This window comes from Bidens hawaiensis, unplaced genomic scaffold (genome assembly GCF_021521415.1).
Source record: "Bidens hawaiensis isolate Kalapana, Puna unplaced genomic scaffold, B.hawaiensis_p1.1 tig00029631_1, whole genome shotgun sequence".
Classification (NCBI taxonomy): Eukaryota; Viridiplantae; Streptophyta; class Magnoliopsida; order Asterales; family Asteraceae; genus Bidens; species Bidens hawaiensis.
Genome location: NW_027494911.1, coordinates 116,710 through 140,008, shown reverse-complemented (window position 1 = coordinate 140,008; position 23,299 = coordinate 116,710). Strand labels below are relative to the sequence as shown.

Genomic DNA, 23,299 nt, shown 5'->3' with positions numbered 1-23,299 from the left:
TTTCTTCATTAAATCCCTCTGTTTGTCTTCTCCTTACACTCACCATCGTTCATTATAAATTATTAACCTTAATCTCCCTAGCTATACCTTCTCATTAACACCTCTCATATTCAAACTTTAGTTTGTGGGATATAATCTTTAATCTTTTGAATATAATCACCATGTCTGGTTTTGTATCTTCATTCGAACACGAACACGATGATCAAATACGAGGTTTTACTTCGTGTTTAACTCTCTTTGGTGTTCATAACTTCTCAACTCTTTTGAACTCAAATAATGACTCACCGCCATCTGTTTATTATCAGCTTCTTAATCTCTCAATTCAAAACCTTAGATTTTCGGGTCCATCGGTACCAAAACCGGGTGTTATCGTGTTCCCAGAAACAAAAGAACAGCTGGCGAATACGGTTATTAGTGCAAGACGGTGGGCCCTAGAAATCAGGGTCCGGTCTGGCGGTCACAGCTACGAAGGGACATCTTTTGTAGCCACTGACGGATGTCCCTTTGTAGTGATAGACTTGACCAGACTTGACCGTGTTTCAGTGGATGTGGACTCGGGTACCGCGTGGGTTGAAGGCGGTGCAACACTTGGTCAGACCTACCACGCGATAGCCGAGTCTAGTAGTGTCCATGGTTTCTCAGCCGGGTCATGCCCGAGTGTCGGGGTGGGCGGTCACATCTCGGGTGGGGGGTTCGGGTTATTATCACGGAAGCATGGCTTGGCAGCCGATAATGTAGTCGACGCGGTTTTAGTTACTGCTGACGGGGAGTTACTAAACCGAGCCGCAATGGGGGAGGATGTTTTTTGGGCTATACGAGGTGGTGGTGGTGGGGTATGGGGAATCGTGTACGCTTGGAATTTAAAATTATCAAGCATACCAGACACGGTCACTTGTTTTATCGTGTCTAGATCAGGCACGAAAGAACAGGTGGCTGATATAGTAAACAAATGGCAACACGTTGCGCCTACATTGCCTAGCGACTTTTATATATCGTCTTTCGTCGGTGCTGGTTTACCTGAACGGAAAAACAAGCCCGGTTTATCCGCGACATTCAAAGGGCTCTATTTGGGACCGAAAGCAAAGGCGTTCCCGATCATGAATCAAAACTTCCCCGAGCTTAAAATAACCGAAAACAACTGTAAAGAAATGAGTTGGATAGAGTCGGTTCTTTTTTTCTCGGGTCTCGGAGACCAAAGCTCGGTTTCCGACTTGAAAAACCGATTATTACAAGATAAACTCTACTATAAGGCCAAATCCGATTACGTTCAAAAACTGATGCCGACACTCGGTTTAAACACCATGCTTGACATACTTGAAAAGCAACCGAAAGGGTACGTTATTTTGGATCCATACGGTGGAATAATGGGATCTATAAATAGTGATTCGATTCCCTTTCCTCACAGGAAAGGGAATCTTTTCGGCATTCAGTATTTAATAGAATGGAAAGATACCGATAATGATAAAGTTGATGATTTTATAGCTTGGATACGCGACTTTCATGGGTCCATGGCACCTTACGTGTCACAGAACCCACGAGCCGCGTATGTTAATTACATAGATGTTGATCTGGGAGTGATGGATTGGGTCAAAACTAGGGTTGACTCAAATGATAATGTGGTCGAGATGGGTCGGGAATGGGGTGAGATGTACTTCGGTAACAACTACGATCGGTTGATGAAAGCAAAGACAAAGATTGATCCGTTTAACGTTTTCAGACATCAACAAAGTATTCCTCCAATGTCTCTGAAGTACGAGAATCAAAATGGAAGTAGGTTGAGCGAGTAATATACGAAGTTGTATGAATCAAATTGTTTATTCGTCTTTTAATGTGTAAAAATGTGTGAAAGTAATTAACAATATACGTTACAGTTTCAGTTTTCGGTACAGATTCAACATTATGTATTTACTATCTATCAATTTGACCCGAATCAAATGCTATTATGTGCTACATTGACATAATTTACATCACTTTATGAAGCGGTTTTTACAATGTAATCAAACAATACGCGTGTAATCTTTACATGCTCATGGCTTTTGATGAGACATCTTCTTCACCTTCCAACAGTTGACTTTCTGGTTCCTGCAAAACATGAACAATAAAGCAGGTCAAACCTTACACTTGTTGACTCGGGTCACAACAGTCTCCAGAGACAATTTTGGTATGAAAATTTTCTAAATGGTACACTGGTTATAGAAAACATTAATCAATGTTAAATATTTGTGTTAAAAGGTTAAAATTTAAATCAATTTGAAGATGAAACTGACTTGTTCGATCTCGAAAAGTCAAAGTTCTTACCTCTTGTTCCTCACACTTGGTCTTTGCAAGATAATCATCTAATGCACCATCACCACGGAGAATCTTTCCCCCGCATCCCGGTTTAGCAACTGACCCAACCGACTCCTCATCGATCACCACTGCTTCTACTCGATCATTTCCCGTCTTAATATCTGGAATCTGGACCCAAAATATCATGGAGGGCAAAAAGGTCATTTTGACTTGTTATTTTCCGTAAACTTGAAATGTTCTAGCTTTCATGAGATTGTACAAAAGGTTAAAAAATATAGTTTTTTACAATTTTCATGAAACTGAACGAGTGTTAAGCAATGTACCTCGTACATAGAGTCGGTTAGAAGCGTTTCGAGTATGGCTCTTAACCCTCGAGCACCCGTGTTCTTAACCATTGCTTTTTGAGCAATTAACCTTAAGGCCTTTTCTGTGAAATGTAGTTTCACCTGTGAAAAGAAAAAAATTACAACCCCCCTGACCTGATAGAATACTTACATTGTTCATCTGAAATAGCTTCTTATACTGCTTACCGAGAGCGTACTTTGGTTCCATGAGGATCTACACAGAAGTAAATGAAACAACTAATTAATTAATACTTCAAAAAACAAAATTTTAGTGACAAACTTACTTGAACAAGTTGATCCTCAGTAAGAGCCGATAAACTAAGTAAAATAGGAAACCGTCCTATAAACTCAGGAATAAGTCCATATGCAATAAGATCACTACTTTCAACCTGAAGTTGAACCGAAATAATCAGTTTGTATTGGATCTCTAACGGGTCACACGAGTAAGATGAGAAAAAACGAGATTAAAAGGGAATGGGCTGAAAGTCGCCAAAGTGTGTTATTATGCACAATATCTCCTAAATCACATTTATAAATAATGTACTTTTTTATAATCATATTCGACGTTAACTAGAAATAATTACACGAATGGTCCCTGCACTTTGTCCATATTATAGTTTTGGTCCCTGACTTGGAGAAATTACAGTTTTAGACCACATTCTAAAGATTATTCCACAGGGACTATCCATGTAAATAATTCCACCAACTATTTCTGAAAAGATTGTTGGGCCATCAAGAAGGTACAAGTGCGGAAGATGGAGGTAGCAGAAATGAGAATGCTACGTTGGATGTGTGGGCACACAAGGCTAGACCGAATAAGAAACGTTGTGTTTCGCGAGAGATTAGGGGTGGCGAACATAGCAGACAAGATAAGAGATGGGAGATTGAGATGGTTTGGACATGTAAAGAGAAGACAGACGACAAATCCTGTTAGATCCGTAGAAAACATTACTATAGAGGGGAGGAGGGGTAGAGGACGACCGAAATTGACTTGGGATGAGAGGATTAGGCATGATTTGATAGACCTAAACCTCTCCGAGGACATCGTTGATGATAGGAATTCGTGGAGAAGTAGAATTAAAGTTAAGGATTTTTAGAGAGAATTGAATACCTTAGGGCTTAAACTTAACTTATTTAGGTCACATACCATAATGGTATTTTCCTTACATATATTATTATTATTATTATTATTATTATTATTATTATAATTATTATTAGCTTTTATATAGCTGTTAAAATGTGATCTTATTATTAATATTATTATAATTAGTAGTAGTTTTTATATAACTGTTAAACTTTGATTTCCTTTATTTTGCTTCATACACATGTACTTAGAGCCGAGGGTCTCTCTGGAAGCCACCTCTTTATTCCTTTGGATAAAGGTACGGTGTGCCTACATCCCACCCTCCCCAGACCCTACTTATAGCTTTGCTGTCGGTGGGATTTTACTGGGCATGATTGATTGATTGATTTCTGAAAAGAAAGAACAAGGGCAAAGAGGGTGTTGGCCTTTCAGGTCAACCAAAAAAGGCCCGAACCATTTTAATCCGTACCAATAACAGAAATGTAAACACTTGATATTCAAATAATAATGATATTTATTTACGGATTCAAGTAAAGATGATGTCACTGCAGCATTAGTCACTCTATCACTTCTCATATTAGCACGAACGGGTGCTCCAAAACCGATTGAAGAATCTTGTCGTCTGATATAAACATAAATTTCACACAAAACAATTTATAAAATGGAATTCACTTTTGAGTTTTGAGCCCAATTAATTATAAAAATAATATACGAAATAAACCAGTAATCACCTCTCGGATATGGTTTTATCCAAATCGATAAATGCTCCACCACAAATGAAAAGAATGTCTTTTGTATCTATCTGCAAGTTCATTATGGTTAATAACTTCTACATCAAGCTGATAATTTTGATCCATTTACTTGTAATTTATAAATGGTCGATATGGGTTGTGTTTTATATCAAACAGGTCAAATAATGAAATAAAAAAGGGATAATTTCATACATCCCGCTTCAAAACTTGGTATAATATCAAGTTTAGTTAACAAAAAATCATTATACCAGATATACCTATTTTCATATTTATGATATATATACCCTTTCCTTAAAACTTGCATTAGGAAATCAGAGTTTGGAGTGTAAGGGGGAAAAGAAGGGCATAATCGTCATCATATAAATTTTATTTGATGAAGTGGGTAAATATGAAATGTTAAGTAATAAGTATTTTGAATGAGTATATTTGATATAAACTTTTTGGTTGGGTATTTGTGATATTATGCAAGTTTTCAGGGGTATATAAGAAAGTGACCCAATAAAAAGAATATTAAAACGGAATTACGGAGAACAGGTCATATAGGTTGAACATGAAGCCTGTAAACGAGCCAAACATTCAATAGCAAATCATGAACTGTTCGGCGGGAAGTTCTTCTGTTTAATAAACGAACGAACATGAACAAAAAATTTGTTCATTTAGTTAAATGAACAAACATGAACACATCTCTCCATCATTCATTTATGGTCGTGAACATTCTTTTACGTTCATTCATGTAAATTCGTCCGTTTACGTTCGTTTGTTAGCATTCGTTAATATATTCATTTAAAACTTTTTGGCCAATTACAAATTAGTCTAGTTTAATAACTTTTTATGCCCAACACAATGTTCTTCACATTTACTTTAAACTAGTTTTAGCTAAGCTATGTTCGTTCGTGAATAGTTCGTTAACTAACGAACATATAAGAACACAAACATGTTCATTTTCTTAATGAACGAACACTAACAATAAAAGCCCGTTTGTTTAGTTGTTCGAGTTTGCTCGTTTGTTTGGTTAAAGTTAAACAAACTAACACGAACATGCTCCGTTCATGTTCGTTCGGTTCGTTTACAACCCTTAAACAGATTGAAAGTCACCTAAAGTAAAAGTTCTAAACTTTATTGCATACATGATATAACTAACCTCCTGAATCATTTTATTCTAAGAACCATATTATTTTTGTAACATTGTCTTTGTAATCATAAGTAACCGACTAACTATTTATAAAAATAATCATTCATGGAATACCTGAATGTTTTCGCCTCTCGGATGCTTCCGGGGCCCCTTTTCAGGCACATTCACTATCTGCAAAGTATATAATATTGATTGAATGCCATTTTTTCAGGGGTATAAAGGTAAAACCACTTACTGTTCCTTCAAGCATTTTAAGTAGAGCTTGTTGAACACCCTCACCAGAAACATCCCTGCTAATGTTTTGGCTCTCAGCCTGTAAAAATATTAAAAAGAAGTTACAAAATATATAAAAGTAATTAAGGACATAGTTATAGAGAAAATTAAATAACCTTTTTGGTTATCTTATCAACTTCATCAATGTAAACAATCCCTTGTTGCGCTGCTTGAACATTGAAGTCAGCAACCTTTGTACAAATTTAAACTCAAAATGTTAACTTCACTATTAGATTATATTATGCTAATGACGAAATAGGAAAAACACCATAACATCCAAATGGGTAAACATAAAATCCATAGATGCAGAAACAGATAATAACTTGAAAAAAGAATATACACTTTGACTTCGAAAGTCAAACTCACACTTATGTTGTTATTACTTGTTACGAAGAGCTAGTGACCAAATTACATAAAGAGGAAAAACTTGAAAACATAAATAATGCATAATGAAAGATTTTGGAATAATTTGATTAGGGTGCACAAAAGAAGGAAATTATTATGATTTATTAGACGATAAAAGAATAACTATACCGTAAGTAGCTTATGTAATATAGATTCAACGTCTTCACCAACATAACCAGCCTGCAGAATAATAATAAAAAAGTTGGTAAATTCTGATAGATACAAACACAAACTATTAAACTAACTAAAGCATTCAGAAGAGTTTCAAATCATGCATTACGCAACATGATACCATTTAAGGGTGTATAATGTGACATGTATAAGGGTGTATGGATTTGGGTTTTGGAGTTATTATATAATAGTCGCAGTAATCAATTTTTATATTTGGATAAACATATTTTGCCTCTGATGATTTTACTATATTTGGATAAACATATTATCAATAATACTGAAAACAGAATTAAGCAGACCGGTAAGCGAGATAATATATCTGACTTACCTGTGTTAATGTCGTTGCATCTGCGATGACAAATGGAACATTAACAAAACGAGCAAGGGTCTTTGCAAGTAATGTCTTTCCTGTTTTCCAAAAGTCAAATCAAAATAATCAGCTATCCAAACAACCCAAGAAAACCTGATACGTAATAAAATTAAAAAGAGAGAGATGAAGCCTCATGATACCGGAGCCAGTTGGGCCCATTAATAGTACATTGCTTTTCTCTAACTCTACATTTTCGTCATCATCTTCCGTCCTATCACTTCCTGTTTCTACTCCTGACCTAAGTTGGCATACATAATTTCATATCAGCATATGTAATTCCAAAAATGCGCATGTAATAACAACTTTATACCGCCAGCTAAACCGTATGCATGATTATAAACAAACAAACAGATGCACCCAGTAAAATCCCACTCATAGAAGAGCTACTCGTAGGATCTGGGGAGAGTAGGACGAAGAAAAGCCTTTCCTCTATCACAAGGAATGGAGAGGCTGCTCCAAAAAACTCTTTTTTTTACAAGTGTGCAAATGAGCCGAGCCGAGCCGATAGCAAGCCCAAACCTCAAATAAAGCTCATTTAGTTATCGAGCTTTGTATAGGAAGATCGTTTAGGCTCGTCGAGCCTTAGTGAGCCTAGTATATTTTTAAATTTTAACTCTTTTGGACTTTTGGGCAATAATTTCACATTGCACAGCTGAGCTTTAGCTTGTTTAGCAAACGAGCTCGAGTCGAGCTTAGGCTCTCATTCAGGTTTTTCTCAAAATATACAAAAATAATCAAAAATCTATATAAATTAACTGACAAATAATAAACGAGCTGAGCTTGAGCTTGAAAAATCCACTCACGAGCCGAGCTCGAGCCTGGTCAAGCTTGGCTCGTCTCATTAACACCCCTACAAGTACAGTATAGCAAGTATATCTATACGCCAAGGGGATCGAAGACTAAGGCAAAGTTTAGACTAAACTGTATGTCTGACTAAAAAGATGTATGGTGGCTAACCCTTTCTGCAATGACGCATGATATATCCTTTTGTAATGGTTATATACAGCCACAGAAAGCACCTGAACATAAAATTCAAAACGTTGAATCAAGTCATATTGCCATAAAATCAATCTCACATCTAAACATTTTAACCCATTATTCCTTAGTGGCACAGAAGATATGAAAAAGAAGCCTCGTTTTTTTCAAATTTAAATAAATAAATAAATACATAAACCACCTCCAAGAACTAAAATGATAAAGTTTGGAATAAGCAACTTCAAACTATTTATTCCAAACAGCTTATCTAGCTTGCAAATAATCAGATAAGCAGTGGATATCTTTGTGAAAGTAAGTGGTTTAAGAACAAGACCGGTACTGCTAGGCAGTTTACCCCTGTAACTGAACTCAGAAAGTCCGCTTGCGTGTCAAGCAAACTCCGTAGAGTTTGTTGAAAAATTGCAAGCGACGAGCTAAGTTTGGTGAAAAACTCTATGAAATCCGCTTGCCGCATCAGCAAACTTTAAAAAACATTATCAGACTTATGAGTTCACTTACAGAGATAGCGAACAGCCTAGAAGTAGTTTGATAAGTAATTCCCAATACCCTCTAAGAACTACCAATTTGGTGCAATGCACATGACATGAAAATCAAATTCACATACACCAATTTACTAGTATGCTAGTATCATCATGAAAAGGGATAAAGTTGCAACCTTTTTTGCCCGGGTTTGACCAATAACAAACTTATCAAGCCCCTCGAAAATCTCCTTCGGCGTAGGCAAATTTTTCCCCAAATTCGACCCGCCCCAATCACCATTCTTCTCTCCACCACCACCACCAATACCATCACCGACACCGGCACGAGCAACATTAACCCCATGCGCAAAAGGTGGGCCAGGTGGAGCATTCACAGCAAGTACATCACTTGAAGGCGGCCGTGAGTCAGCACCACAATCATCTTCACCATTAATATGTTTATAATCCTTACTATCATCATTATTATTATTATACCTAAGCTTACCTATTTCAATAAAACTACCCTGAAGAGGAGCCATATTATTATACTTCCTGAAATAATAAGCAGACTTACAATTTGGGCATAATCTCACCGGCTGCTGATTACCCTCTTCGGTATCCTCATCGAAAGAACTCGGTGGACCAACGAGTCGGTTATCGGAGAAAACAAGATCGATGATGGGTTTGCAATTGCAACAACGAGGGCAATTAGCTTCCGCCTTAATCCTCCTTATTACCATCCCATTATTATTATTATCAAACCCACCAGCACCAGCATGGTCCCAGTTGTACCTAGCTTGCAACCCAATTAACAACTTCCGGTGAGTATACGGATACGGAGTATCATAAATTCCGGCGATTAATTTAAGAAATGAAGATAATCTTGTTGTAAGTAATCGCTTGCATCTCCATAACCCAGACATTATTCTAGTCAAATAAATAATTGAAGCAGAAAATGAGTATTTGTAACCACCTGGAAGAAGAAGAAGAAGAAGAAGAAGAAGAAGAATGGAATCACTCTTCCTGCTCTGTTTCTGTGTTTTAGTGAATGCACAAACTTACTCCTTTTTATATATATATATTTCTTTTTGTTTTTAATATAGTGAAGGTGTTTCTATATCTCAGGGTTTCAACTGTCCACCGTTAGTTTGACGCTCGAGGTTAACACCAACACGTACCAGGAGGAATCGACACCTTGTAAATCCCCTAACTTTTCTATGCCTAAGGAGAGAAATCATGCTCTCTTATGTTGTGGGTTGTCTAGGGTTATATGTAGTGGTCACACCCTGCTCAACAAACATATGGGCACTATGGTGAAGCGTCGAAGACTGTTTTGAACTCCATAGCGCCTCAGGGTCGATGTTTGGGGCGCTACAAGGGATTGTGACCTTTTATTACAAATGGCCTAACAAATTAGGGTTGCATTTCTTATAGATATCTACAAGTTTCAATTTGAATATATCTTTTTTTATTGAATTTTAAGTTATTCTTAGTTTTTAGGATTTATCATTTTTTGCTTTTTGGTTCTTATCTCTAAGGTAGGACTTTAAATGCCATGGGGAATTATTGTTTTGTTTAGTCTGCTTATTATTGATTTCTTATATATTATAGACATTGGAGGTTTTTTTTAAGCTTTTAAATATGAGTCGAGTTTGAATCATTTGAATGCTTCCGTTCTCGCATCATCGGATTTTAACAACTTATTTATGGATTTTATGCATTCTATAATGTGCACAATTCAATATAAACTAGGTACACTGGTCAAACTCGACTTACTCAACCGAGTTTGACATGATGAGATATATACCTTTAGCCCATGGTTTGATTTGAGAACATGTTGGAAAATAGAGGTTTTGGCTCCTAGTTCTATTTATTGTTTATGGTTAACCAAATAAAAGAAAATGATATCAATCATTCAATCCTCTGTCTTCTCCTATAAGCACTTGACATTAGGATTGCTTACAAAGAGGGCGAGGTTGGGAGAGAATAGAAGTCAAAACTATCAATCTACTTCAATCCTACTTATTTGATGAATATATAATATATTTGATTCCTTCCGCTGTCTTATTTTATTGTTTTAACTTTTTTAAGAAGATTTTACATATATATTATTCCTCTATATTTCTTTGTTTTAGTGTTTTGTAAAGATTAAGTTTTATATGTCAACATAAATAAGTGTCAACCTGTGTATGTAGGGGAAGCAGTTTCTGTGTTTGACAATGGTCTTCGGGGGGCGATTGAGGACATCGTGGTTTGTGGTGGTCCTTTCTTTGGAGATTTTCAATGGAGGTTGGCATCACTTCCGACTCGTTTTGAAGGTTTGGGTTTATGTTCAACTTCAGACGTTTCTACTTATGCGTTTGTGGCCTCGAGGGCGCAATCTTGGGAATTACAAGACCACATTCTTCGAGGTTGTGGTATTGATGGGTTTGACTCCGATTATGGGAGTGCGATAGATCGGTTGCACATTTCACTTCCCGATTTTGACATTAGCGGTTTCTCTAATAAAGACACCGCCCCCCTAAAGCCCAACATGCTTTGGCGAGTGCCCTTTATAGTGGAATCATCAAGAGTTTGGAAATGAAGTTTGATTTATCCCCTCGTCAGAAAGCGGTGTTTGAGTGTCTTCAGGATCCTCGGGCTCAAGATTTCTTAAGTGTTCTCCCTATTGAAGGATTGGGCCAACATATGTCGGCTTTGTAGTACCGGGCCATCCTGAAGTATCGGTTAATGATCCCTTTGTTTCCGGTAGATGAGCCGTGCCCGGTTTGCCATAAGGTTTGTTTGGATTCTTTTGGCGAGCATGCGGTTCACTGCAAAGAGTTTCCTGGGTTTAAGTACATGCATGATTTGGTGAGGGATGTTCTATGCGATGTTCTTAAACGAGCGGAAATTTCGGCTAAAAAGGAAGCCCCCGTAAACTTTCTTACGGATCCTCAAGAAGGAAGATCTACATTACGACCGGCCGATATACTTGTTTTTGGGTGGGTAGGGGGAAAACACGCTTGTGTCGACCTCACAGGAGTGTCCCCTCTTGTTGGGATTAGGGACACTGGATTTGTAGCAGGCCAAGCAGCATTGAAGGCGGCATCGGCCAAGGTTGCTAAACACGAGAGAGCTTGTTTGGAGAATCAACACGTGCTTATCCCCTTCGCCTTTGACACTTTTGGTTTCTTAGCTTCGGATGCCGTGGACCTTTTGAATAGGGTTCAGAAAGTTGTGTATAGTAACGTATCAGCCCATAAGAATCAAAACTTTGTTTTTAGTCGGATTGGGTTTGCTATCCAAAAGGCGTTTGCGACGCAGCTTGTTGCCCGCTTACCTGCCACTTCATTGTAGATCGTTTGGATGTTTTTATGAAATATAAAAGGAGCCAATAATTACAGAAAAAAAAAATTAAAAAAAATAATAATAAGTAAAGTCAACAATAAGTAGCTAGATGGGTATGTTTTTATATGAACATTTTTATTCCATTTTAAACTCAAATAATAATAAACCAGCTCATTCGATCAACTAAATATCTAGCGGTATGGTGTTTGTTTCACAATTATGGTATCGAGTCAAATCTTTACAAGTGCAACTTAAGATGAATTTGAAGTGTTAAAAAAACTATTTATCATTAAGTTGATAATCACATTATATACTAGAATGATTTTATCTTAAATATGAATAGGTGGATTCATGTTTTAGTTTATGTTCAAAAAAAATTTTTCCTAAAAAGTTAGTTATAAATCACACATGTTAAACGACTCCAAAATTTGTAAAGTGTACTTTTCCAATATGTACCTCGCGGATTACATGTTTTTATATTATATATTTACTTTTAACTTGTTTAGGTCTTTAAAAATGTTTATAGACTACTTAAGACTATGTTAGCTTTGGCTATACGTCTCTCTTTATTAGTGACGGATTTGAACTTTTCAATTGAGTTAGTAGGTCTCATTGGTTAACGCAAGACCTGTTGACCAATACTTCTTTCATGTTTTTCAACTTTTTATATACAATATTTTGTTGTTATTACTTGTATTGTTATTTAATAGTTTCAACGAACTCTTCATGTAGGGTTGTTCACGACTCAAACCCGAGTCGAGCCAAAGTGGTTTAGAGCTCGGGCTCGAAATTAAAAGAGGCAACTTAGCTAAGGCTCTAGCTCGATTTTGAAGTTAAACGTAATTGAAATTGAGCCAACAAGCCAAGCCATGATCGAGCTGTGCCTAGGTCAATTTTGGCTCGGTTACAAAAATGAGCCAACTCAGCTCAGAATGTTTCAAATCAAGTTTTTTAGCTAATTTTATTCGAGCTTTTATCGAGAGAGCCACGAGTCCGAGCTTCAAGCTTTCTGAACAGCCCTATCTTAATGTTTGCCTAAAGTTCACTTTCTAAAATATTTTATTAAAAAAAATCACCCTATAAAATAATAAACGTTATAAAATAATAAAGCAATAACAAAATAAATAAGAACAAACCCAATGTACTGCATTTGCAGATCTATTCACATATCTGTATGCCAGTCAACTCAGGCTGAGAGAATTTAAGAACTTGAAAAAATCTTAAAATCACCTCGAACGTAGGGTGAAACTGTAAGACAGTGATTATAAAAAATGTGAAAGACTAGTTGATACATAAAAAGTTGAGTTAAAAACTGATTTTTAAAACTCATTCAAAGTTTTTTTTAATGGCCATCCAAACCCATAAAGTCTTGACATAGCAATGCCACAAGACATGAAGCAACCATAGCTTAAAACGTCTCTAAAAGCATCGTATCATAAACTTACAAAAATCCGCATTTAAAACATCCGATTCAACAAAATCCTAACAAAGATCCGCACTAATACAACCAATGATGTAACATAAGAACCGCACCTCCTTCAATCAACGGTGGCCTGCATACATCTGATTATTATCATACTGACCATAACCTGGCTGCGGCTGTGGCTGTGGCTGTGGCTGCGGCTGTGGCTGAACCTGTGGAGCCGCATAACCACCTGTTTGTGGGGCTGATTGATCATACCCGGACTGAACCGGAGCCTGAACAGGAGCCGAAGCTAAAGCAGGAACCGGAGCTGGTTGAGAATAAGCAGGCTGAACAGGCGGTGGTGCACCATACCCTGCCATTCCCGGACCACCACTATAAGCCGGATCCGCTGCACCTTGATAACCATAACCGCCACTGTTTGGACCTGCTTGTTCATTATTGTAACCAGGTTGTGTAGAAGGGTACTGACCATAACCACCAGCAGGTGCTGGTTGACCATAACCAGGTGCCGCTTGTGGTCCACCATACCCAGAAACGGGTTGACCACCTTGTTGACCATAACCACCAGGTGCTGCCTGCTGTCCATACCCGTCATTTACCGGAGCGGGACCATACTGAGGATAGCCTTGCTGCGCTGGTCCACTAGATGCAGGGTACGGTTGTGGCCGAGGTGGTTGACCGTAAGGTGGACCATATGGTTGTTGAGGTGGCATGTTGTATGCTTGTGGTTGACCATACCCTGGATGAGTGGCAGGTCCACCTTGAGGGTAAGCTGGCGGTTGACTCCTTTGACCACTGTACGAATGTTGTCCGGGTCCGTGGTCAAACCTGGGTTCACCATAACCTTGACCATATGGTGCTGTTTGTGGATACGAACCTGGCTGTTGACCGTAATCCGGACCATGAGGCGGTCCGTAATTGTAAGGTGGTGGGCCACCCATGGCAGGACCAGGACCAGGAGCGTGAGAATTCATAGGTGGTGGTTGCGGAGATGGTGCCCCCATATGGCCGCCTTGATAGTAGTCATAACCGGTCTGATCTGGTGGGCCTGGTTTGTTAATTGGTGGTCTTTGATCCCAACCATAATTGTTTCTTGGTGGTGGTTGCTGAGGTGGATAATGCCCGTAGCCCTGATATGAATATGGTGGGTTTTGAGATGAATACACGCCTCGGGGTGGATAATTGTTATACCCGGTTGACTGTGATGGTTGGCCACCTCTCAGTCCCCAGTTAGAGGCACCAGATCCACGTGGACGGAAGTTTTGCTGATTATTACCGCCTGATGGTCCCGATCGTACAGGCTGAAATGAAAAGTTCACAAAAACAACAGAGAAAAATACAAATTAATTTCATACATGAAAAATAAAAACTATATTCACAAATAAAGATTGAATAACAAAATTGAACAATAAGCATTAAAATATAATGTGTGGCAACATAATAAATGAGTTTAACCAAATAATACAAATGATGGTAAATACGCGTATGTCATTCAGTCAACTAATAGCTGCTATAGAATATTTGTTCTTCACATTTCAGTCAAACTAAGTCAAACAACAATCACCAATTCTATAATCTATACACAATCATCCCTACAAGCAATTATAAGGAAAACAAGACCGATCTGCACAGTCAGTCGGTCATAAGTCCAATTAAACTTATCAGTGTTCAATAAATACCCAAACTTAAAGAGACAACTCTGAGCCACATAAATGCATGCCTTATTGCTTTAGCTACAACACAAAACTTGTAAGGCGGTTATATAACCACAAAATCCACTCTTTCTCTAGCCAATTATACCTCGTGAACATTGTCTACAAGTACTTATGAGGTTATCATGGTTCTCCACAAAATTTGGTTATGCGATAAACGTGAGCCTATATACACATTGTTTAGCACTTATTAAAAAACAAAAGCTAGCAGAGTATTTGGAGATAGACCGTACAGATTAAAATGATGCAGAGTGACTAAGAAATGCATAAAAAATTTAGATATATCAACTCCAAAGATAAGAAATAATCAAGAGTAAAATCGCAGCAGCGGATGTAAGAACAGTAAAACAACTACAAAGATTTATGTTTTTATGTTCTTCTTAAGTGAAAATTCATATAGAGTCGAACAAACCTTCAGACTGTAGATCATCAACAACAAAATAACAGGCATGCTGTTAAGAAAACAGTAAAAGTCAACTATGACTGAATAAGTTGGTCAGATGTCAGTTAGGCTTGGATCAAAACAAAAAAAATATAGGTCTGAAAACAAGAGACTGGTTTCTCTAAATTCTCCTATGTTGTAGATACAAGCAAGCTAACGTCATGTCGCAAGAAAAAATGATAAATATTATCAAGGCAAGATATTTTCTTCCAACCATATTATATCTGATCACGGAAGACTTGGTAGTTGGCATAAAAAAGTCCTTTACTAACACTATTATTATGGATGATCTTTGGAGGCTCGAAGCGATCTTACCAACTATTAACTTCCTTCAAAACCTGCGTGATAGATACCTTTGCTACACCAAGAAAGCAATGCTCACCCAGTGTGAAATCTGCATTTTTAACACCAACCAATTCGGAAAAAAAAATCGATACTTTAAAATTCACATCTCATTTATGTCACCATGGCATCATTCATGTATCATCTTGTTGTAAACACTCGGCTCCCACCTTATTATCATATGGCCATCTAAGATCCTTTCACATTTAGCAGAAAGTGCCACATATTCAGCAAAACATATCAACGGTTAACCATATAACTACAATTAGACAGACAACAATAACAGACTGCTTGATACTCAACAAAGAGTCACTACAGAGCCAACGGCAAAAACTACAAAAAAATCTGTTGCTAAGTTACCAACATCTAAAATTAAAAAAAAATTATAGAATTACCAACTTAATGTCAACATGCCCATAAATTCAGAAACCTGTAGTGCTATATAAATATATATATTTCAATATACGACGGCACCTCACCTAAAGAAGCCACATCATTATTTTCATGCTAATATAGATTATTAGTGTGTTAGCTAATACAAGAAATGAGAATATATATTCAATATACAGCGGTACCTCACCTAAACAAGCCACATCATTATTTTAATGCTAATATAGATTACTAGTGCGTTTATACAAGAGATGAGAACCATATCATGGTAAACCATGGTTTATGAAAATCCTAACCTAAAGATCCTGTAGTATTACATAGATAAAAATTGAGATTTGATTTAATTAGAACAGTTGATGTACAGCTTCAGAAAGTATCAAAAAGTAAATATTAACAAGAGCACATGAAGATTACATACATTAGAGAAAACTAGAACCTAGCAGTTATAGAAACTAGATTTGCAAACTTAACCGAATTCTACAAAACGAGTATGAAAATCTTGACTAAAATAATATATCCCTCCTTAACAAATATCAATAACCCTTGATATACTAAAAACGACTATAATGTAATCAGTAAAGCTAAAACAAGAATCAACATTTAGTAAAATTATGCAACCAGTAACGATACTAAAGTAAAAGATGAAGAATGTGAACAAACCTGATCCATAACTTCCATAATCAATTCCCTTGCCATCTCAATCTGTTTCCTATCGCCAGTGATTCTTACGGTTCTTTCTTTAGATTGGTCACCCTCAGGAAGATGTTGTGGAATCAACTACATATGTGCAAACATCAAAATACTAAATTCATTTGCATTTGTACTCGGCATATTGGCATGTTTAAATGTATACTCATCTCATTAACTACCTGAATGCGTGCTCCAGATCGGGATTGTAGACTTTTGATACTGTCTCCACCTTTGCCAATAATCACACCAACCTAACAAAAACAAACTCAAAGGGTTACAAATAAAACAAAGTGATTAAAAGAACATTAATAAACAAACAAACAAACAAAACCTTCTCATTTGGAACTTGCATATGAAATTGTTCACCAATCCCAGAAGAATGAGCAGAAAATCCCCTAGCAGCCATAGACGGGGACCCACCAACCTCAGCCTGCAAATGAAACCCTAACTTCAACAAAAACAGAAATACAACTTCAAGTCAAGAAAAAAAATTATTTTGCGGATTATTAAACCTCGGCAATAACTTCTTTTATAAGTCTCTCAGCCTTGTTTATACTATCTATAGTGCCTAACAGTTGCACAGGCCTAGTTGGTGCATTAGGGTCAGCCTCAGAATCCCGAGTGATTTGAATCCTTGCACCCGAGCTAAATTGCAATGTTCGAATAGTGTCTCCAGCCTTGCCAATTAGAACACCAACCTGCATTAAATAACAACCCGCGAAACACGTTTAGAGTGTGAAAAGGCTAGTTTGACAAGTTAATGACGATAATATTAATATTAGCTTACCTTATTACTTGGAATCTCCATTTTACGTGTAGTTTGGTCAGTGTATGTAGACTGCTCCTTAAAACCAAAACCAACATCCAGAGTTGGTTCAAATTGTTCTACTCCTGATCCCTTATGCTCCTCAGCTGAATCTTCAAGATTCTCAGAAGTTTCCTGTTCGATGGCCTTTTCGTAAGTTTCATCAGTTACAGATTCTTTAATCACCGGCTCATCAGCTACAGATTCATTGTTCATTGCATCCAAAGGCTCATCAGTTACAGATGCTTTCTTCACTTCGTCGACAGGCTCGTTGACTTTTTCTTGATTCTCCTCTGACTCGATGTTCTTAATCACATCTGTTGGTTCATCAATCTTCTCCTCCTGGTGCCCATTATCATTAGCATCTGCTAAAAAAGAAAGAAAATTAATATTAAGCACCTAATCAACAACATTAACTTTACTCACGTGGAAACAATTATGTCAAAGTTTACTTTCTGTTATGTAATACACGAGATATATACTATGATTTAGGATGTTATCTAATACCATGATATCAGTGTGATAAGCATGCAAACCATTGAACACGAATAACTAACTAATTAACACAAAGTACGCATCAAGACATGGTAAACTGAGTATTAAAATAGGTTGGTTAACTTTCCTTAAGAAATAAGATACCAAAAGAGTCGCAAACGGTGCTTAAAGTCCCAACCTTATTTATAAATTTTCTCTATGCTTCCATAGTTGTCATAGTGATTAGTGGATAACAGTCAATAGCGGCAACCTACCTATACGCCACGTAGCAATAGCAATGAAGTGGCAGGCACTATTTGATGTTAACGATAAGGTATTAGAAATATTTTTTTAAAAAAAATAGTGGTTTCATTCACAAAAAGACAAATTAAGTTTTACTTTTTATGGTGGAACTTATTGCTGTTTAATCCATTATAATGTCTAAAAATTCAAATTTTTATATTAAAAATTTTTAGAAAAAAAAAACTAATTATCACTAAATCACACTATTAATGCATCAAATAGCAGGAAAGTGCCACTTCTATATAATGCACGCTATTCTCGCTATTAACAAATACAATTTCTTAATTAACTTAATTAACAAATTAAGAATTTTAAACCCATGCGTCCATATCTTTCATGCAAATCATTCAACATGAATACCTACCTTATTAACCCAAACTAGTTAGTGCTTAAATTTCCACAATTTTTCCATATTTTAATTCAGCATTCACAAAATTTATATATTTCTTAATCGAATTAATTGCACGAAAACATCTAAACCTGGATCCCCCTTGTCATACAAACCAAACAACAATAAGCTGACACACAATGTGCAGTCAGTCACATTATCCATTCCTTAACAAGTTACCACAATTAACCTATCCAACTTGTATCAAGCCTCTCCAAAATGAAGTATTTCAATTCAAAACCTAAATAAAATACCACATTTTAATAATAAAAATGAAACATACCAAACGCATCGCTTTTGTCATCAATACGCGGCCGTTTGACGTCAGAATCTTCAACAGAAGCAGAAGCAGAAGCAGCAGCAGCATCACGGTCACCGTCAGCCACCGATTGCGGATTGCCATTGTAGTCAGCGGCAACCGGCTCGAACGATTCACTATCCAAATCGTCGAGCTTGCGCTTGTGATCGGATAGAGCAGAGCTTACGGAGCCCATGACCTCTTGGTCCGCCATCGTTGTTAAGAGTAGATCCGAGTTATTAGGGTTTCAATAAGGGTTTCAGAGAAACGGGATGGATATTCTTGTTGGTTTGGGATATTTGGTGGCGTTGGTTTATATATCACACGGGCTTGGGTAAAATGGTTTACGATATGGCCTGTCGGGTAGGGTTATGATTATAGGCCCAATTGGGATATTCGAATCTCAAAGGCTCAACCCAATAATAACATTTGGTGGTTAAACATTATGGAAAGGACATGATGGGTGTAGTCCGATGGGTTGGCCCGTCGGGTAAAGATGACTGCAGGGCAATCGTATGACGCGGTATGTTCTGTCGGCTAAGAAGACTCGTAATGAGGGCATTAATTGCATTAAAGACAACTGGTGAAGGATTGTAAGCTTTTTTGGACGGAGAGCTAAACATTCAATTCTGTTTTAATAACTCATTCTCTCTGGCATACAACATTCCCTCGAACAAACATGCATTCGTGTGTTAAGAGTCGTGTCACATGAAACCCTTTCAAGTCATCACTTATTTTGCATGATAAATATGGCTATCGGACTACTTGTTTTGCATGACGAACCCCGTTATCTTTAAGATGGTCTTGGTGATCTTCACGTTACACTGTTAGATCTAGAAGGTGTGTTGTCAAGAATGAAATTGATGACACGACTCAAACAGGCACGTTACATAAATAAACTCCATACCGATGTTGAATTAAACTTTCAGTAAGGAAGTAAAACAACGGTGGTTGCAAACTATCGTAGTTTTCAAATAAATAATATAAAACTTGTAACTTTGGAATAATTAGTTTATTCTTTAGAGCAATTTAATGTAAGGATTTAATCACTATGATAAACACCAAGACCAAACCAATAAAGGGTAACCACTAATCAGAATGGGATCATACACATATTGTAGAACACATAAAATTGAAATTGACCGAGATATGAAAATCTCAATCCACAAAAATTCAAACACTTATATATGAAATGACTGGTCTTCAACCCATCATGGTACTCCTCCACCGCGTTAACACCACAAAAACATATCGTCATTTTCTATTGGTTTTGAGGAATTATCAAAGTTTATTGATTTTTGTAAAAACCTTAAAGGTACACCTTCAATTTCGCAAAATCCAACAAAAAAAAACATTCGCTTTCCCTCGTAAAATTCAAGAAATGAGAAGTTTATAAGGAAATCAGAATACCCAGTTATGACAAGTATTATAGGGTGTAACATCTTAGAAAATTTGTGCCCAACAAGTTAACTTTAGAAATTGAAGGCCAAAATGTTATTCAGACAAAGTAAAGAATAAGATATAAAGTAAAAAAAATGAAAATCCAGGTGGTAGTGGACCACTACCACACCCTAAACAATTCACTACGTACATGTGACTGAATCAATTTGGTCCTTACATGTGGCATATGGCGTTGGTTTCTGATGCGTGTCAGGTGACTTAGCACGGTGAACATAACGATTTGACACTTTCTTTTTAGTTTACACGATTGGTTGATACGCTTTGGCTTTGGGATTATTTTATTTTACGTTTTTAAGTTAATACATGTGTTTACTACACGAGTTTGAACGAAATATCGGATTTTAAGTCTCTATATTTGACATTAATGAATACCGTGTTAAGTTAAATTATAAAGTATGCATTCCAACTTATACTTAGAAAGTCGAATTCCAATTAATCCAAAACGAGTAAAGCCGAAACCAAAATAACCCGAAACTAATTAACCCAATCTTATTTAACTCTTTTTATAGTTTCCCCCAATTCAATTGAGTTCTCCATCTAGGGTTTATACTGCCAATTCTACATTGCAAAATTCCTTCCAAATTTCTTAAATTGAACTCGAATAGCATCCAATCAAATCCAGATGGAGCAAGAAGTGATTGAATCAGAGATGATCTTACCTACCCACATGCGTTTCAAGAAGATTCAGATGCACGAAAAATACCCTAAAGGCCAAGCTAGAGGAAGACATTGGAAACACCTCAAGCAGATCATACAAGCTGAAAATTACCAAAATTACCCTCCTGACGAACCCAATTGTGAGTCCAATTTGTTTATTATTTCGTTTTCTGACCCTAATTTCGGATTTTTCTTTTAGGCATTTCATCGAACACGTTATAGGCATTGTTTATTATTATGAAATTTGTTATCTTTTTGTTTGAACTAGTGTTTAATTGGAGTTTGTATAATGCTGTAGATGTTAATATCGAGACGCCACCGTCGATGCACCCTCGGAAGCAGATTTGTGATATAACTGGATTTGAGGTGGGTTAAATATTGGATATTGGAAATACAACCCTAACTGAATTAGATTAGTTATCTGTTGTGAATAATAATTGTTATGATTTTGAATGCAGGCACCTTATAGTGACCCGAGGACCCATCTGCGGTACGCAAACACCGAAGTGTTTAAGCTTATAAGATCACTTCCCAATGAGTATGTGCAAAGATATCTTGCTCTTAGAAATGCAGCAGTTGTTCTCAAGTAATTACTTAAATATCTTGTATGTTCATTCAACTGATGTTTTGATTATTTGAATGACTTCTTGAATATTTTAAGAACAAATTCTTTCTGTTTCAATTCTTTATGTTTGCGTAAATAATCAAATCTCTTAACGGTTTGACTTTTAGTTAAGTCAAATGAAAGAAAAGCTTATTTTGCAGTATCTTCCTAAATATGCTGCAATACATATTGTGCATTAAGAACTCTTTTTTTTAACTGCGAAAAAAGAAATAATAAATGAATATATAAGCAAACTTGTTAAAAAGTAAGAACTTTGTTTAATGCATAGGTTATAATAAAAAAAGTATGAGCAAACCTTAAAAATTAGCAGGCCAACACTACATAACCTAACATGGAACTGTTTGACCTGTTTCTAAATGACTATTTAATTTAACACAAATCCATTTTGATTTGTTACGCCGCGTGACACAAATAAGCACCAATTGTAATGCCAACATAAATTACATAACACATATGTATCTGGCAAAACAGGGGGGCTGGGTCGGGCGGGAGTAACAGGCCTGAACGAGTTCTTGACAAGATGAGTTCGGGTCGGGCAACACCCTTTTAAAACTTGCTCGCCTTGGTTCGGGTTAGGATGATATATTATAAAAATTGTTACATTTTGTTCGGTCAGAACCAGTTTTAACAAATGTGGGTATGGGTCAAAACATTGTATCTAAACAGTCATAGGAAACCCCGAGTCTTCACTAATGACTACTTGTTTTGCGTGATGGGCCTTGCTATTGTTTAAACTAAACCCCCAACACTACTCTGCTCATCTCGGTTTCTAATCCATCGACATAGATTTTGGTAGCATCATCTATCGTCATTCTTTTATCCTAGCCTTTTCTCAATAGAAGATATCCTTTTGCTCACCTTTTTTTGAGTTATTGTTTAGACGGTGTGGTCACCTGGCTGGGCTGTTCAATATTCGGTTCATACCTGTTCAAATGAAAACTGAATTCAAACTGAAACCATTCGGTTCCAAGGTGCAGCACTATTTAAAACCAGATTTAGATTTATATATGACATTATATTTTAGCACATATGTTATATTTATTCCAACACACATGTTTAGCCCAACTGTATTACTCTTCAAAGGTGGAAATGGTGCATCTAATAAAGAGTGAGCACTATTGTGATTACTATGCAGAATTAACTCGTGGCTTTTGCTAGTAAAAGGTTCCGATGACCTTAATAATTGAGGCTTTTACTAGAAAAAGGTTCATAAAGGTCCGATTAAGGTTACAAAGATGTCTGTAATGAAAATGTTTAGTTTTCCAAATAATATGTGAGTATTCCAGCCAAAAGCGTTTTTCTGGCGTCCTGCAACTAACGAGCGTTTTGTTAGTCGCTACCGTTGGGAACAAATATGATAAAAAGTGGGATCTTTATCAACTAATTCGTTAGTTGAGACTGACATCGACCAAAAGATGATAGTTGTGATTAATAAAATTGATACACCATTTTAAAACCATACTTCCAAAAACTGTATTAAAAGAAACATGTGATGACGCAATACAATTAAGCATAGATGCACGTTAGCAAATGAATTAGAGCTTTGTAGAGAGGTGCCGGCAGACTAAACAGAACAAAGTTTCTATGTTTATAGTTCGAGATAACTAGAGTTATAATGTTACTTTCATAATTACCACATTGCAATCTCTATAAAGACATCATTATTAATTATTCGTAAGTAC

The 23,299-nt window shown here is 36.6% G+C and overlaps 3 protein-coding genes and 1 pseudogene across 5 annotated transcripts; 2 read left to right on the top strand and 2 right to left on the bottom strand.

Moving 5' to 3' along the window:
- On the top strand, positions 1 to 1,873 carry LOC143579172 (berberine bridge enzyme-like D-2 pseudogene; annotated as a pseudogene).
- Positions 1,770 to 9,065, bottom strand: LOC143579170 (CLP protease regulatory subunit CLPX3, mitochondrial-like). 2 transcript variants are annotated; one of them, XM_077062556.1, is made up of 15 exons: positions 8,472 to 9,065; positions 7,778 to 7,839; positions 6,961 to 7,058; positions 6,779 to 6,858; positions 6,409 to 6,459; positions 5,991 to 6,065; positions 5,837 to 5,914; positions 5,716 to 5,772; positions 4,449 to 4,519; positions 4,240 to 4,339; positions 2,918 to 3,022; positions 2,785 to 2,847; positions 2,613 to 2,735; positions 2,299 to 2,457; positions 1,770 to 2,082 (listed from the first exon to the last, which is right to left on the bottom strand). In XM_077062556.1, the coding sequence occupies exons 1-15, from the start codon at positions 9,012 to 9,014 to the stop codon at positions 2,020 to 2,022; spliced, it is 1,728 nt and encodes a 575-aa protein (XP_076918671.1). In that variant the 5' UTR covers positions 9,015 to 9,065; the 3' UTR covers positions 1,770 to 2,019. The 2 variants fall into 2 exon arrangements, with proteins under 2 accessions (XP_076918671.1, XP_076918670.1); XM_077062555.1 differs by having other exon boundaries at positions 1,770 to 2,457.
- Positions 9,066 to 12,998: 3,933 nt separating this feature from the next.
- Positions 12,999 to 19,159, bottom strand: LOC143579169 (uncharacterized). 2 transcript variants are annotated; one of them, XM_077062553.1, is made up of 7 exons: positions 18,860 to 19,159; positions 17,394 to 17,779; positions 17,119 to 17,304; positions 16,938 to 17,036; positions 16,786 to 16,857; positions 16,577 to 16,693; positions 12,999 to 14,331 (listed from the first exon to the last, which is right to left on the bottom strand). In XM_077062553.1, exons 1-7 carry the CDS (start codon positions 19,086 to 19,088, stop codon positions 13,147 to 13,149), a joined length of 2,274 nt encoding a protein of 757 aa, XP_076918668.1. In that variant the 5' UTR covers positions 19,089 to 19,159; the 3' UTR covers positions 12,999 to 13,146. The 2 variants fall into 2 exon arrangements, with proteins under 2 accessions (XP_076918668.1, XP_076918669.1); XM_077062554.1 differs by having other exon boundaries at positions 13,000 to 14,331; positions 17,394 to 17,776.
- A 1,626-nt stretch (positions 19,160 to 20,785) lies between these two features.
- Positions 20,786 to 21,591, top strand: LOC143579197 (protein EIN6 ENHANCER-like). The gene is made up of 3 exons (XM_077062577.1): positions 20,786 to 21,132; positions 21,291 to 21,358; positions 21,451 to 21,591. The coding sequence occupies exons 1-3, from the start codon at positions 20,958 to 20,960 to the stop codon at positions 21,580 to 21,582; spliced, it is 375 nt and encodes a 124-aa protein (XP_076918692.1). The 5' UTR covers positions 20,786 to 20,957; the 3' UTR covers positions 21,583 to 21,591.
- Positions 21,592 to 23,299: the final 1,708 nt, after the last annotated feature.